The sequence below is a fragment of the Prosopis cineraria genome, unplaced genomic scaffold (genome assembly GCF_029017545.1).
Source record: "Prosopis cineraria cultivar Desert tree isolate PC_DT_omini unplaced genomic scaffold, ASM2901754v1 PC7, whole genome shotgun sequence".
Lineage (NCBI taxonomy): Eukaryota > Viridiplantae > Streptophyta > Magnoliopsida > Fabales > Fabaceae > Prosopis > Prosopis cineraria.
In genome coordinates, this window is record NW_026555338.1 from 28071372 (window position 1) to 28086203 (window position 14832).

Consider the following 14832-nt stretch of genomic DNA (forward strand, 5'->3'; position numbering starts at 1 on the left):
CTTATACATACATAAAAGACTACATATAAAATTAAAATGAAAATTTCATCTAGTATTTCAAAATTTTTATAATGTGTCAACTTATAGGAGTTGAAAATATATAACTTCTATATTTTATTAAAAAAATTTAAAAAATTAGGAGGGTCATGACCCTTGCCAGTCTCCCCCTACTCCACTCCTCCTGCAAATGGACATTTTAAATTGTGACTTATAAATGTTACTAAAAGGAGTACCAAGTATCGAATTGTTTATGATAAAATAAAAAAAGACTGATGCCTTTATTGGACTGAATTGTAAGTAGTGGTTTTAAAACTTTAAAAATTAAAGGGAACTGATTAAAAATTAAGTGAACCTTTATTGATCAAATATTAAATTTATTAATAAATAATGTTATCACAAGGTTTGTTTTTTTCCCACAGGATGTTATTACAAGTCATCAACAAATCGACAATACATGTAGTAAAACCCACTGTGCAATTTATTTCAAAAATTTAATCGGGAGGTCACCTGGTTAAAATTTTGTTTTTGGGGTCATACTAATTAATACAAAATTAATTTTTAATTTTTTTTAAAAAAGGTAAAATAAAAAAAGAATTAAAAAATATGTTTAAACCGGCTGAGGTAAACGGCCAAAATGTGTCCGATGATCCATTGGCGGGAGAGAGAACCGCCCGTTGTTGCCTTATCTAATAACCAGGAAGTAACCTGTCACTGTTTCTTCAGTTATTCCATCTCCCAGATGGCTTCTTCTCTTTCTCGCCTTCCAAACATCTTCTTAAAACTCTGTTAGTTCTCTTACCAATTCCCACCCTCGAATTATGGCTTCTTTACAGCCTTATTGGTTCTCTTCATTGAACCTCATCTCCCACACAAAACCCTCTCTTCTCTTTTCCTCCTTCAAGCCCATAAAACTTCTGTGTGCTCTTAACCCTGAAAATGCTGAATCTTCCGAAACCACCCCCGAATCTCAGCCCGGACCTGTTGACTCTGTGAAGCTCGCGTTCAGCAAAGCCAAGGCGCACAGAGAATCCCTGAAATTGAACTCCGATTCGAAGGTTGATCAAAACGTTGCCGCGAGTTTGGCTGAAAAATCAAATGGGAATGACGGGCTAGGTTCGGGTCAGGATGTTGTTGATGGTGGGCAGAAGGACTTGCCAATGTCTGTGAAGATCGCGATGGAGAAGGCCAAGAAGTATAAGGAGAATAAAGGGGTTACGTTCACTGAAATGGGTCAAGGTAATTCTATAGGCATATCTTGTGCGAAGCAGAAGTTTCTTGCATTGATGTATTTGATTCAGTAAATGGTGAAAACTGAAAAGTTTTGTGCTCCACAGTAAGTAGTTTGCCTGAAATGTGTATTTGAAAATTGAATTGGTTCTTAGGATTGCAGGGAGGGAATGAAGGATCTTCAAGAAGTGATATTGTGGATAATACTACTGGTAAGAAGGGGCAACTGTCAGTTTCGAAAATGGATTTCATGGGACTTGAATTTGCTGATAAGAAACAGACCAGGGGACTGCCACCTGGATTGGTTCCAATTTCTGACCCTTTCTCAAGCAGTGATTTGCCTGAGGTGGAGCTGATTGTTGGGGACACCAGAAAGTTTGATGCTGCAACAACAGCTCCCAAGCCAGAGCAAACTGAGGAGGACGAATCAGATCTTTACAAGCCAAAAGTTTCTACTTGGGGTGTCTTTCCTAGACCCAGCAATATTTCGAAAACAGTATATAATATTTGATACTGAACTTTGCAATTTAGCAATTTCTTAATTTGCTCACATGCTCTTCAATTGCTCAGGGCTTATTAATTATTTTTTGGTGGTTTCAGTATGGTGGTGGAAGAGTGATACGTCCTGGAGACGCTCTAGAGACTGAAGAAGAAAAATATGCTAAAGAAGCACGAACAAGACAATTACTTGCGGCGTACAAGAAGAAAACTGGATTAAATATTGATCCAAAGCTAAAATATGAGTGTGAGGAGGTAAGTATATATAATGGCATATGAAGTATTTCAGTTCTTGCCTCCTCCTCTTAAGCACCAGTTTCTTTTCAAGGTTAGTTTGTATCTTTCTGCATCTTTTGGATTTCATGTTAACTATCAACGGCTCATGGCTAAATGGATTTAGTTTTCTTGGTTGAGTTGTAAAAGATAAGATGTGGACTTCATTTGTTAAATGGTTTGAAGAAATTCATGTCAATATGGCTTCATACAATAGTGAAGATCTGTTCTTATGCATTCATGAGAATCAGCTTTAGAATCCAATAGGATATCTTATGAGTTATGACATCCAAATTTTGTATTGCAACAAACTGTTCTTGATTGCGTTTCTCTTTTTTTTCCTTTTGATTGGTCTTTTGTTTTGCCACATCTTATGTTGCTTATCATGACTTAGTAGCATAATTATGTCAAATAACGTGATGCTTACAGACATTGAAGGAAGGTGACTTATTAATGAACGCAGGAAAGCTGAAAGAAGCATTGCCTTTCTATGAAAAGGTCATGGAGAAATTAACTTTTAAGGTAACCGCTTTTACGTATGCTAATTAGAACTGAAAGAAGAACAAGTTATCTTTTTGTTCTGTACTTTAATTAGTCTCCCTCTTGACTCTACTAAATAAACTGAAAAAGAAAACTTATATTAATCATGTCTCTGCAGAGTGAGTTGCATGGATTAGCTGCTTTGCAGTGGTCAATTTGTCAAGACTCCCTCAGCAGGTATATATAAACTTCCCATTGAATATCAGTGTTATTCAAATCTGTGTTGTGTGTGTTTAATCCAACATGTTTTATGTCTCAAGTAATTTAATCCAACATGTTTTACGTCTCAAGTAAAAGTCTTCATTTGAAAATCACGGAAGGTTAAATGCTTCAATAATATGCCAAATGATGTTTTCTCCAGAGTTGCTGCCCCAATCATGCATGTTCTACTTAGAATTCTTGAGACCTTTTGAGTGAAAGATGCCTTTCATTAACTAGTAATTACTTATCTTTATTTTTCTCGTTAAATAATACATAACTCTCTCCATTTGTTTCGTGTTCTTTTTGCATTGAAAGTCAAAATGCAATCCCTAAATTCTTTATTTAGCCAAAAAATGCTTCAATGTGAAAAAGGATATACCTTCAAAGCATGCACATTATTCCAGTGAAAATGAACCTAAACAAACCCTTTAACTTCGGATCTGAAATTTGGTTTAGTTGTGGCAAGTTAGTTTTAACAGAAGTCTCTACATATGTTTATACAACAACAAGCCTCATTCCACTAGTGGGGTCGGCTACATGGATTGCACGGCATCATTGTGCTCTATTATTTATCAAGTCTCTAAAAATATTGTTAATTAAGAGGTCTTGGTTAACAACTTTCATAAATTTTTTCTTTGCCTTTCTCTACCCCTCTTTATAACAGAAAGAAAATGAGCTATCTCGTATTGGAGGAAAGAGTCTTTTATTCAAAACGAAACTTTCTCCCCCACACCTACTTGTTCAAAAACAAAAACAAAAACAAAAAACACAAAAATTACGTTGGGAATATAGAGATCTGAGCCAGAATTCAACCCCAACTGGGCATTGATACCTTGGGGTTAAGTAAGGCTTCTCAAAGCTTCGGAGTGTTTCATTCTAGCAATAAAATCTTTTCCACCACCGAGATGTAATTTGAGAGGAACAAGATGGGTGAAAAATGCCAAGTCGCAGGACTTTATGCTTGATGAGAGGGACAATGGTAGAAACTTGAAAAAGTGAACAATGTTATCTCGGCTTTTGCAATGAGTCAGATGGGGACTTCAACTACTTTACACTTTCTAAGCATTAGTAAAACTCCAGCATATGGCCAGATAAAAGAGATAAAAGAGATTTTGAATATTAAAAATTGCAGAATCGCTAGATGTTGACGCTGTATGCAAGAAGTCTGCAGGTATTTGTGATCATAATATCACATATTATCAATTGAATATGGTTTTTCTGTTCTATTGTCTTTGCCCATCTCATGATAGTCCTAGTAGATCTGAACAAGTGTGTGACTATTTTTCATGGCTAGGAATTTATTGGAGGCCACAATAACCTACTGATTGAAAGGCTAGCTAGATACTCTTAATGTTTACTATTTCTTTGTGGTTTAAGATATCCGAACTCAATTTGATTAATTGACAGGTCCAATGAAGCTCGACTTATGTATGAGAAACTTCAATCTCACCCGAGTCCTAAAGTAAGCAAGAAAGCAAGACAGTTCGTTTTCAGCTTTCAGGTAATAATTATTGGTTCGCAATGTGTTCTGGGACTCTTTGCCAAGTCCTTACAATTTAACTTTGTAGGAGCTTTTAATATGTAAATTGTCTATTTTATTCATTAGAGACATCAATGTTATTGCCTAAAACTTGAAGTCCTGGCAGGCTATGGAAATGATGAAGGTGACAACAGTATCTCCATTTTCATGGAACACAGGCTACCAGAATTATTTTGATGCTTTTGTAGAAAACAAGTCTAACTACACTTCACAAGAAGACCTCAATGTGCAAGAAAGGGCACTAAATCAAGTTCTCCCCTATCTTCTATTTCTTATCTCTCCTATCTTCATTGTAATAATCATTGCCTTGCAGAAGAGAATATAGAGCAATTCTTTTTGTATATAAATATAGACGCCTTCGCGGTTGTGTATACATTTCACACGTACACCATATCTTGTGTCATAGTTGTGAGGATTCAGATAAAGGGAAATCGGTGTATCATGCATATGCATCAGTGTCATATATATATACACTTGATAAATACTGTTAGTTCACTGCTATGGACATGCTACAAATACTGTTAGCCACTAAAGTAGAGAGGATGGGAGTAGGAGAGGCGAGGAATCAACAGTTAGAGAGCATTTCAATTTGAAATTCAAACTCGTTTGACCTCATGACATGTCAGCAATACTAAAAAGTGAGCCAGTACTGTGGACACAGCTATCTATTGTTCACACAGTTGCTATGTGTCTGAATGGCTTAGCTCAAATATACTATTTCTTAGGTTTGTTGATGACTATAGTTGCACTAATTCTTATAAGACACTTTTACATGATTACTCTCTCCCATAAAAAGTATAAAACATATTTTAAAGAGCTGAATATTTAAAAATATTAAAATATTTTTAATATTTTAAGATGTGATTAATATGTTTTTCTTTAAAAATACTCTTAATAAATAAATTAATTTATATTTATTTTTAAGTAAAACATACTATTAAATGAGAGTAAATATGTAAAGATGATTTTAATAATTAACTAATTTATTGGATAATAAGATTTAGTTAAATTTTTATATTTTTTGGTAGAGGGTGTAAGTTATTAACTATTTAATTTAACTTTATCGGAAGAGATTCCCCCCCAATTTTGTTCGCATTGAATCAATGTATTGAAAAAAATAATAATAATTTTTTGAGAAAGCATACTTATCAATCCTTATAATTTTATTAGGTTTTACTTTTATCTCTCCTAGTTTTTTTAGTATTTTCAGTTTCTATAATTTTATCTTATAAGGACTAAAAATGCTAGAAAAAAACTATAAAAACTAAAAGCAAAATTTGATAAAACTATAGAACTAATAATTGAGTTTTTCCTAATTATTTTAAAGTTTTCATTACATTTTTTCATAGTCATGACTTTAGACAAGATAATATTGAAAATTTTTACCTTGTATTCCATTTAGAAGATGCAGAAGGAAATGTTTCTTAACTACAATGTCCTTATATTTAACATTTATTCCAATATGAGAAGCATCAGATATGCGTTTCATTAATATAAAATAAAGCAAAATTTTTAAAACATGTTTCAGTGAAACTCTAGCATAAAATTATTTTTTACACAGATGTTTATAGTAAAACTTTATAATTTCACCGTACATGGGGCAACAAATCTTCATTGAGTTGTACAGCACAATGCACAGTTGTTTTGACCTCGAACACAATATTCGCAATCTAAAACTTTATAATGTCAAAGAAACAAAATAATGGAATGAATAAATTTGGTAGTTAGGAGCTCAGAACTTAAAAAGTTAAAAGTCTTTATCGTGATCGATTTTTTCAACTTCAAGCGTGGTTTCCGGTGAAAGCGAGAGAAGCTGCACACTTTTTCTAGCCACACTGTCGCACAAACTCATTGCAATACACTTCAGCATTTTCATCATCTTCTTGTTCGTTTTGCATTTCCAGCGTCGGTTAACTCCATCTCTTGCAAACCGCAACGACTTCGTCTATGGCGTTGGTTGGTGGTGCTTTTCTTTCCGCTTTTCTTCAGGTGGCTTTCGATAGGCTGGCTTCTCGAGATGTTCTGGGCTTCTTCAAAAAACCAAAATTCAACCAGGCATTGCTCAATAAGTTGAAGATCGTGTTGTTATCCATTGATGCTGTGGTTGACGATGCAGAGCAAAAGCAGATCTATAATCCAAAGGTGAAGGACTGGATTGATATGGTCAAAGATGCAGTGTTCGATGCTGAGGATGTCTTGGATGAGATAGATTACGAAATGTCCAAGCGCAAGGTGGAAGCCCAACAACAGAGTCAAACCAGTGCTATTGGCAAGGTACGAAACTTCTTTAGCACTTCTGTTAGTTCATTTGAGAAGGAAATTGAATCCAGGATGAGAATTGTCCTTGAAAATCTAGAATATCTTTCATCTCAGAAGGATATATTCAGATTGAATGAACGTGATAGTGGTGCTAGAGTAAGAAGCGCTATGCCAGATAGAGTGCCAACTACATCATTAGTGGATGAAGATGGAACATACGGTAGAGATGATGACAAAAAAACCATCATTGAATGGCTGCTGTCAGAAAAGTATGACAACCAACTATCTGTGATATCTATTGTGGGTATGGGTGGTCTGGGTAAAACTACTCTCGCCCAGCTTGTTTATAATGATAGAAGGGTGATGGATGAATTCAACCTCAAAGTATGGGTGTGTGTCTCCGATGAATTCGATGTCTTGAGGGTAACAAAAACAATTTATGAGGCAATCACCATATCTAAGGATGATACGAATGATTTAAATATGCTTCAAATTAAATTAAAACAAAAACTCGCTCAAAAGAGATTTCTCCTTGTTTTGGACGACATATGGAATGAAAATTTTATGCTATGGGAGGCCTTGCAATTACCACTCAATCATGGGGCTCCAGGAAGCAAAATTCTTCTAACCACTCGCAGTGGAAAAGTCGCTTCAACCATGCATTCTACTGAAATACTTTCATTGATGCCCTTATTAGAAGGAGACAGTTGGTCATTATTTAGCAGATATGCATTCCATGATGGAAATGTTCATGGTTCAACCTCTGACCTTGAAGAAATTGGTAGAAAAATCAGTAAAAAATGCAAAGGGTTGCCTTTAGCTTTGAAAGCCATTGGGAGTCTCTTGTACACAGAATTATCTCATGAGCAATGGAATGGCATTTTGAAAAGTGAGATATGGGAGGAAAATAGCGATAGCAAGATTCTCCCTGCTTTAAGATTGAGTTATTGCTGCCTCCCCTCTCATCTCAAAAGATGCTTTGCTTATTGTTCCATATTTCCCAAAGATTATGCTTTTGATAAAGAGCATGTAATTCAATTGTGGATGGCGGAAAATTTTCTGACATGTGCACATCAAAGCAAAGATGCAAGAGAAGTAGGAGAACAGTTCTTCCATGACCTATTGTTGAGGTCACTTTTTCAACAATCAACAGTCGATGAAACACATTTTGTCATGCATGACCTTATTAATGATTTGGCAAAAGTTGAATATGGAAAGTTTTGCCATAGACTGGAGGTAGATGATGTAAATAATTTGGCAAAAATGACCCGCCATGTTTCATTTTTGAGAAATGATTTTGATCCATCAGAAAGGTTTGAGATTATATACCAGGCTGATAAATTGCGCACATTCTTGCCTCTATCTATGCAGGGCCATAGAAGAACAAGCTATACCTCTGTTCTTAACTTTATATCTAGCAGGATTATTCACAATTTGCCATCCAAGTTTATTTGCATGCGAGTTTTATCTTTGGCGGATTATTTCATCATGCAATTGCCTGAATCAATAGGAAATCTCAAACATCTACGTTATTTGGACTTATCAGGAACTAAAATAAGGAAATTGCCTGATCCAATATGTCAACTTCATCATTTGCAGACACTAAAGTTGTGGCGTTGTTGTCTTTTGGAGAAGTTGCCAATGGATTTTCATAAACTGATGAATCTACGTCACCTTGATTTTCGTGAAACTCAGGTGAGAGAGATGCCAAAGCAATTGGATCAATTGAAAAATCTTCAAGTGCTGTCATCATTTATTGTAGACAAATCTAGAGAGACCAGCATCAAACACTTAGAAGGACTTAATCTTTATGGATCAATTTCCATATTGGAATTGCAGAATATAGTTTCTCCCTCAGATGCTTTAGCAGTCAATTTGAGAAGCAAGATACACCTCAAGGAGTTAACATTAGGATGGTGTATAGACAATGAAAAATCACAACATGACAAGGATGTGCTGGAGTACTTCCAACCTCATCAAAATTTAAAAAAGCTATCAATTGGCAACTATGGTGGTATTGAGATTCCAACTTGGCTTGCAGATCATTCATTGTCCAATATAGTGTCCCTAGAGCTAAGGAATTGCAAATACTGTATGTCCTTGCCATCACTTGGCCACTTTCCACAAGTCATTGTCAATTATAGGGTTTCATAGTATCATTACTATAAGTCAAGAATTTTTTGGAAATAGCTCTAATACTACATCCCTAGAAATCTTGAGGTTCCGAGACATGAAGGGTTGGGAGGAATGGAAATGTGAAAATGTAATAGTTGCTTTGCCCCTTCTTCAAGAGTTGAGTGTAGAAAATTGTCCCAAATTGAAAGGGGAACTTCCACAACAACTTCCTTCTCTGAGCATGCTAGTAATTTACAATTGTGAGAAGCTTTTGTCTTCAATTCCTTCATCTCTTCATAAATTGGTTCTAAGAAATTGCGGAAATGAGCAATTGGATAGTCTTCCATCAACTCTAAAAGTCCTTGACATTTCTGGACGCTTCGAAAGATTATTATCAGTTGACAAAATTGAGAATGTCTTTGCCAATTGTAGCCTTGAACGTTTGAAGTTTTCTGATTGTCCCTGCCTAGAATTCCCATTATGCTATTATCATAACTTCATTCTTGAAATGGAGATAAGAGGAAGCTGTGGCTCTTTTAAGTCTTTCCCACTAGATTTATTCCCGATGCTTCAATCATTGAAGTTGATTGACTGTAATAATCTTGAAATGATATCTATTTCAGAGGGAAACCGTTATTCTCTTACAAGCTTGTACATACGAAAGTGTTCTAAATTTGTCTTATTTCCTGAAGGAGGGTTTTTGGCCCCCAAACTAGTAATCTGTTCCATTGAAGAATTGAAGAATTTGAAATCACTGCCAGAGAAAATGCACATCCTCTTTCCTTCCCTCACATTTCTATTCGTCAAATGCTGCCCACAAGTGGAATCATTTCCAGATGGAGGTTTGCCATCAAATCTTGTGTATCTTGATGTCTTTGAGTGCCCAAAACTCATAGCCTCTCGAATGGGATGGCATTTGAGTAGTCTTACTTCACTGCAACACTTAGGGATTGGAGATGCAGATGATGAGTCTCTTCCTGATATTGGACTACTTCCACCTACTCTTACGTCCCTTGTATTCCTTAACTGCCCAAATCTTAGATCACTGGAACACAAAGGTCTTTGCCACTTATCCTCTTTGGAATACTTGGGAATTCGTGTCTGTCCTAAACTCCAGTACCTTCCAAAGGAGTGTTTGCCTAGTTCCCTTTGTAAACTACGAATTGCAGGCTGTCCATTGTTCAAAAAGCGGATCCAAAAACAAAAAGGCAAATATTGGGCAAAGATTTCTCACGTCCCTTTTGTTATCTTTGACGATGATGAAGTAGTATCTATAAGTGAGCTTCTCTATGATGAAGGCATCGATTTTCCTACCATCTAATTCACTCATCAGGTATATATTCACTCCTTTCTTTCTTTCTTTTTTTTAAATTTCAAATCATATTTTTCTTTCTTTTGCCTTCTTATTTTAGATTGAATGATTACTTGATCATTTGAGTTTCAAATAATAAAATCTTAAAGCTTTATTCGTTTTTTTGTGAAAGTGCTGCACAATGTAGTTTTGACCAACAAATCTACAAGGATAGTAGAAGTGGATTCCACCTGTTAGGTGAGATGGGCCCTATTCTGTGGGGCTTGTGCACCAGATGAAGTCGTATTCTTTGTGCGTTAGGTCCGTATTACTTATTTGAAACACAAGCAGTGAAGTGGAAAAATATGAATCAGGCGTAATGTACTCTGAAGAAAATGAAAGCTCTTGTTAAAGTGTGAAAGCTGAGCTGCAGCATAATGAAGGCGCGAATAGTAGAAGCCAATATCAAACATCATTAATGCTCTGAAAATATGGACATTAGCAGAATGCCAAGAAAATTTAAAGCTGCCAAGAGCTCAAAATTTTATGAATTCTTAGTTGTCTGTTGAAGGAAGGTCTTTATTGTCTGTTGAAGTTTTCGTTAATGTTTTTGGTGGGTGGCTTCTTAATGTGTTACTGCATTATTAAAAGGAAGCATTTGATGGTTGTACCAACCACAAATCATACTGCTTCACAAAACTACATATAACAGTGATGAAACCTTCCTTTTTCCTTCTCCTCCTCCATTATACCCTATCCAAACATACCCTGCGAGAAATTCACCAAATCTTATTTGTCTAGCACTATATTAAGTACATACTCTTATTTTGCTTCTTGTTTTATAGATAATTGAAATATTTCTTTTCTACAGCCAGCAGTGTTGGGGAAAGAACGCTGGTGCCGCTAGGCTTTCGGATAGAAAGAAGTAATAAGAGGGAACCACTCAACTTGGAGGTGATTCCTATCTTCTGATCTTAACATCCATGTTTGCATATGCCTTCATACATTAATTCATGATAGCTTTGGTCCAAATTACAATAAAGATAAAAAATGCGAGTTGTGAAAACCATGATTAAAATTTTGTTGAACCAAGCTTGGCAACTAGACCAAATTGTCTTCTAGTCCCCTATTTCAGTTAAATGGTTCAATATTTATTGATGATCTTGATGATGCCAACTAATTAGTTTATTTTATGAGAATGGTGTTTTCCTAGGCTTGCTTGCCCTCTGTTATAGTGTATTAAAAGAAAGTATAGATATAGGAGCTAACTGCAAGAAGACAATGTCGTTTTTCAGTTGTCTTCTATTCTAAGAAGATTTTTTTTTTCCCCAATTAGGTACATATTGCTTCGTCAGAACAGCCAGAGAAGAGGCAAAATAGAGTCAGGCCTGATGTACTCTGAAGGAAACGAAAGTTCTACTTCAAGTAAGAAAGATGCAAATGGTGGAAGACAGTATCAAACACCATCATTGCTCTGAAATTATGGAGCTTTCCAACTGCCCGAAATTCATTCACAAATATAATTCCCATGATAGCATTGATTACCAAGACGACTCTGTGCTTTCAAAGCTGCTGAAATATATCTTCGTTCACATTCTCTGCTTTTCTATTAGTGTTGTATTATAGACTCCTTTGAAATTTGAATTTTTGAAGAGATGATGTGAGCATTAGTTCCTAGGGTTGCCTTTGCATAACGTTGTAAAGGCCTTAGTTCATGATTTAAAGTTTTGATAAGGTTTCTCAGGGTTAGGGAAAATAGAGACTTGATTGCGGTTATTTACTAGGCATAAAAACGCTCCTATTTTGCATTTGAGTAGAGATTGTAATACTTGAAATTTGAATACGCCCTTATGCCTCATGGTGTAATGTTCACACACACAGATATTTCAAAAATGTTAATCAATGATTTCAGCTTTGCTATAGGAACTTTATTTCAAATAAGATTCATAGCATTCAGTTTAGCAAATGGACTTGTTATTTTATTAGAATTTTTTAAGGAAGAATCACGTGAAAGTCTTTGATAAGACTAATAAATATTACAATGTTCATTAACAACACTTTTGTTCTGCTTTATTGTCAATAGATTTTGTACTAATTAATTAATTAATTGTCTTGTGAAGAAACTTAAGGACATGAGAGACATTATTGAAATAACAAACTTGTGTTACTCGTTAATATGCAAGTATTGTGAGACAAGCATCAACTTGTGTGTGAATGTTTTTTTCATCAAATTATAATCATTATATTTTTTTATAAAAATATAATAACTATAAATTTTATAAGTGAAAATATATTTTTGTGTAATTATATATTTGTCATATTTTTATGAAATATAATGTATTTATCTTAATTAAAATATAATAAACATAAAAATTAAATAAACTTTACAATAGCAAAGCACAAACCACAATCAAATACAATTTAAGAAAAACATTATTTTTTTATCTTTACACTTTGCTCAGGTTGATTATATATTTTTTTTTAGTATTTTAGGTCCTCATATTTTTCTACATCTATAACATTAGTCTCTATACTTTTAGAGGAATGTTGACATGACACTAACGACGTTAATAATACTGATATCTTAATTAACACATTTAATTTTGTGTTTATGTGTCAAGTTGATGTTGACATAGATTTTTTAATAATAAAAATTTTTAAAAAAGCCTATATCATGTTGACATGGATTTTTTAATAAATAAAAATTTAAAGATTCTAGGATAGCTTTTTTATGTCATCTAATGTGGGCTCTTTTTTTAATTTTTTTATCATTAAAAAATCTATTACAATATTAGTTTGACACATAATCACAAAATTAATTATGCTAATTGATATATCAATATTGTTAATGTTAATATTATTTGTATCACGTTAAAATTCTTATGAAATATACCAAAGATCTGTAAGGAAAAAGAAAAAGGGAACAACAAAAGCAAAGGAATTATAAAACTTGTGAGACGTCTTCTATGTGAAATTGTGAATGCTTTACAACGCGGAGGAGATACAGTCAGCAAATTCCTTTCTTGGATGTGTCTTATTGTTGATTTATTAGAGGGAAAATCACAATGAAGGACCTTTGAAACATTTTATTTACCAAAAAGGACCACTTCATTAGACTATCTATTGGAGCTCTAGCGTAGGTTATCGGATCGGTAGGTAGGACAAATTAACTTTTTTTTAAAATCCAAAGGATAGTTAGCTGGCTAACAATTTTTTTTAAATATATAATATAAATTTTTATATATGTTTTATTTTATTTTCACTTTTCATACCAATATTTGTAAGAAACTTAATGATTATTTATCATTTTATAAATAATTACTTGTTAAATTATAAATAAAACTTATTAAAAATTTTAGTATGTACTAATTTTATAAATGTTTATTCGTTTTTATTATCAGAAATAACAAGTCTCCATTAATAATTTAACAAGTAATTATTTATGAAATGATAGGTTCTGTTATTAGTTTTAACAATTCCTCTTGATAATTTAATGAATAAGTCTTCATTAATAGTTTAATAAGTATTTATTGTGAAATGACAAGTCCCCTTACTGGTTTCAAAAATTTCTCCTAATAATTTGACTAGTAAATTTTAAAAAAAAATAAGTTCATATAAGCTTTTGATAATAAAGATAAGTAAACATTTATGAAAATCATTCCATATTAAATTTATTTAATAATGAAAATTTATGGCCTTGTTATATTTTACTTTGTTTTCACTTTCTATACTAATATTTGTCAAGAGTTTAATGGTTACTTATTATTTTATAAATGACTACTTGTTAAACTACTAATGAGACTTGCTAAAAAATTTAATATGTACTGATTTTTATAAATGTTTACTTGTTTTTATTACTAAAATTTTACATGTCAAAAGTTTATGTGCACTTATTATTTTCTCAAAATTTATTTGTAAAATTATTAAAAGAAATTTTCAAAACTAATAATGGGGTTTGTCATTTCTTAAATGGTCATTTATTAAATTATCAATAAGAATTTATTAAAAAAATTAATATGGAATAGTTTTTATAAATGTTTACGTGTTTTTATTACTAAAATCTTACGTGTAAAAGTTTATAAAAATTTATTATTTTACTAAAATTTTCTTATCAAATTATTAGGAGAAATTTTTAAAACTAGCAATGGGACTTGTTATTTTACAAAGAGTTACTTGTTAAGTTATTAATGAGAACTTATTTGTTAAATTATTAAGAAAAATTTTTAAAATTAGTAATGAAACTTGTTATTTCATAAATGATTACTTGTTAAATTATTAACGAGAACTTGTTATTCATGGTAATAAAAACAAGTAAATATTTATAAAAATCAGTGCATACTAAATTTTTTAATAAGTCCCATTTATTAAAATCATTCATTTTTTGACAAATATTTGTATGAAAAGTGAAAACAAAATAAAATATATATAAAAATTTGTATTATATAATTGAAAGGAATTGTTAACCTAGTGGCTAATTATTTTTTTTGGTGGCTAAGATGATGTGGCTTCAAACTCTTCTTGGCCACCTTAAAAAAATTTAATTTATCTCCCCTTCAATTTGATGATTGATGTCGTAGCTCTAATAATTGGTTTGGCGTGGTGGTTTGGCCACTGATGTTAGAGCTTCAGTAGCCGGTAATAAGAAAGAGTTTTTTTTAAAAAAAAAGGAGAGTAATTTTATCTTTTTATGTTAAAATTTAATTATGATTTGGTCTTTTGATCTGCATAGTAGATTCAAAATTAGTTGATCCTTTCTGGTATATAAATTGTTCTAGAGGTCCTTTGCTGTGATTGTCCCTTTATTAAAAGTTTCTTTATATGCTTAATAAATTTAATGACGGCAAATCAATAACTTGGATGATTCCTTTTGAAGCTCCAGCTGGCCGCT

At 33.0% G+C, this 14832-nt stretch overlaps 2 protein-coding genes across 3 annotated transcripts; both read left to right on the forward strand.

The window, feature by feature from the left end:
- Window positions 1–731: 731 nt before the first annotated feature.
- On the forward strand, window positions 732–4803 carry LOC129315909 (uncharacterized). The gene is made up of 7 exons (XM_054960061.1): window positions 732–1236; window positions 1383–1723; window positions 1828–1980; window positions 2428–2520; window positions 2657–2715; window positions 4147–4240; window positions 4386–4803. The coding sequence occupies exons 1-7, from the start codon at window positions 819–821 to the stop codon at window positions 4602–4604; spliced, it is 1377 nt and encodes a 458-aa protein (XP_054816036.1). The 5' UTR covers window positions 732–818; the 3' UTR covers window positions 4605–4803.
- Window positions 4804–6561: 1758 nt separating this feature from the next.
- On the forward strand, window positions 6562–11847 carry LOC129314845 (putative disease resistance RPP13-like protein 1). 2 transcript variants are annotated; one of them, XM_054958286.1, is made up of 3 exons: window positions 6562–9986; window positions 10816–10898; window positions 11281–11847. In XM_054958286.1, exon 1 carries the CDS (start codon window positions 6611–6613, stop codon window positions 8690–8692), a length of 2082 nt encoding a protein of 693 aa, XP_054814261.1. In that variant the 5' UTR covers window positions 6562–6610; the 3' UTR covers window positions 8693–9986; window positions 10816–10898; window positions 11281–11847. The 2 variants fall into 2 exon arrangements, with proteins under 2 accessions (XP_054814261.1, XP_054814262.1); XM_054958287.1 differs by lacking the exons at window positions 10816–10898; window positions 11281–11847 and adding an exon at window positions 10138–10809.
- Window positions 11848–14832: the final 2985 nt, after the last annotated feature.

What these genes read in the sequence shown, in the direction of transcription:
- LOC129314845 (XM_054958286.1), top strand. Translation starts at nt 6,611, where the DNA reads ATGAGAATTGTCCTTGAAAATCTAGAATATCTTTCATCTCAGAAGGAT.
- LOC129315909 (XM_054960061.1), top strand. Translation starts at nt 819, where the DNA reads ATGGCTTCTTTACAGCCTTATTGGTTCTCTTCATTGAACCTCATCTCC. An exon ending in TAAAATATGAGTGTGAGGAG is followed by an intron (nt 1,981 to 2,427) that starts GTAAGTATATAT and finishes TGATGCTTACAG; the next exon opens with ACATTGAAGGAAGGTGACTT. An exon ending in TGTCAAGACTCCCTCAGCAG is followed by an intron (nt 2,716 to 4,146) that starts GTATATATAAAC and finishes ATTAATTGACAG; the next exon opens with GTCCAATGAAGCTCGACTTA.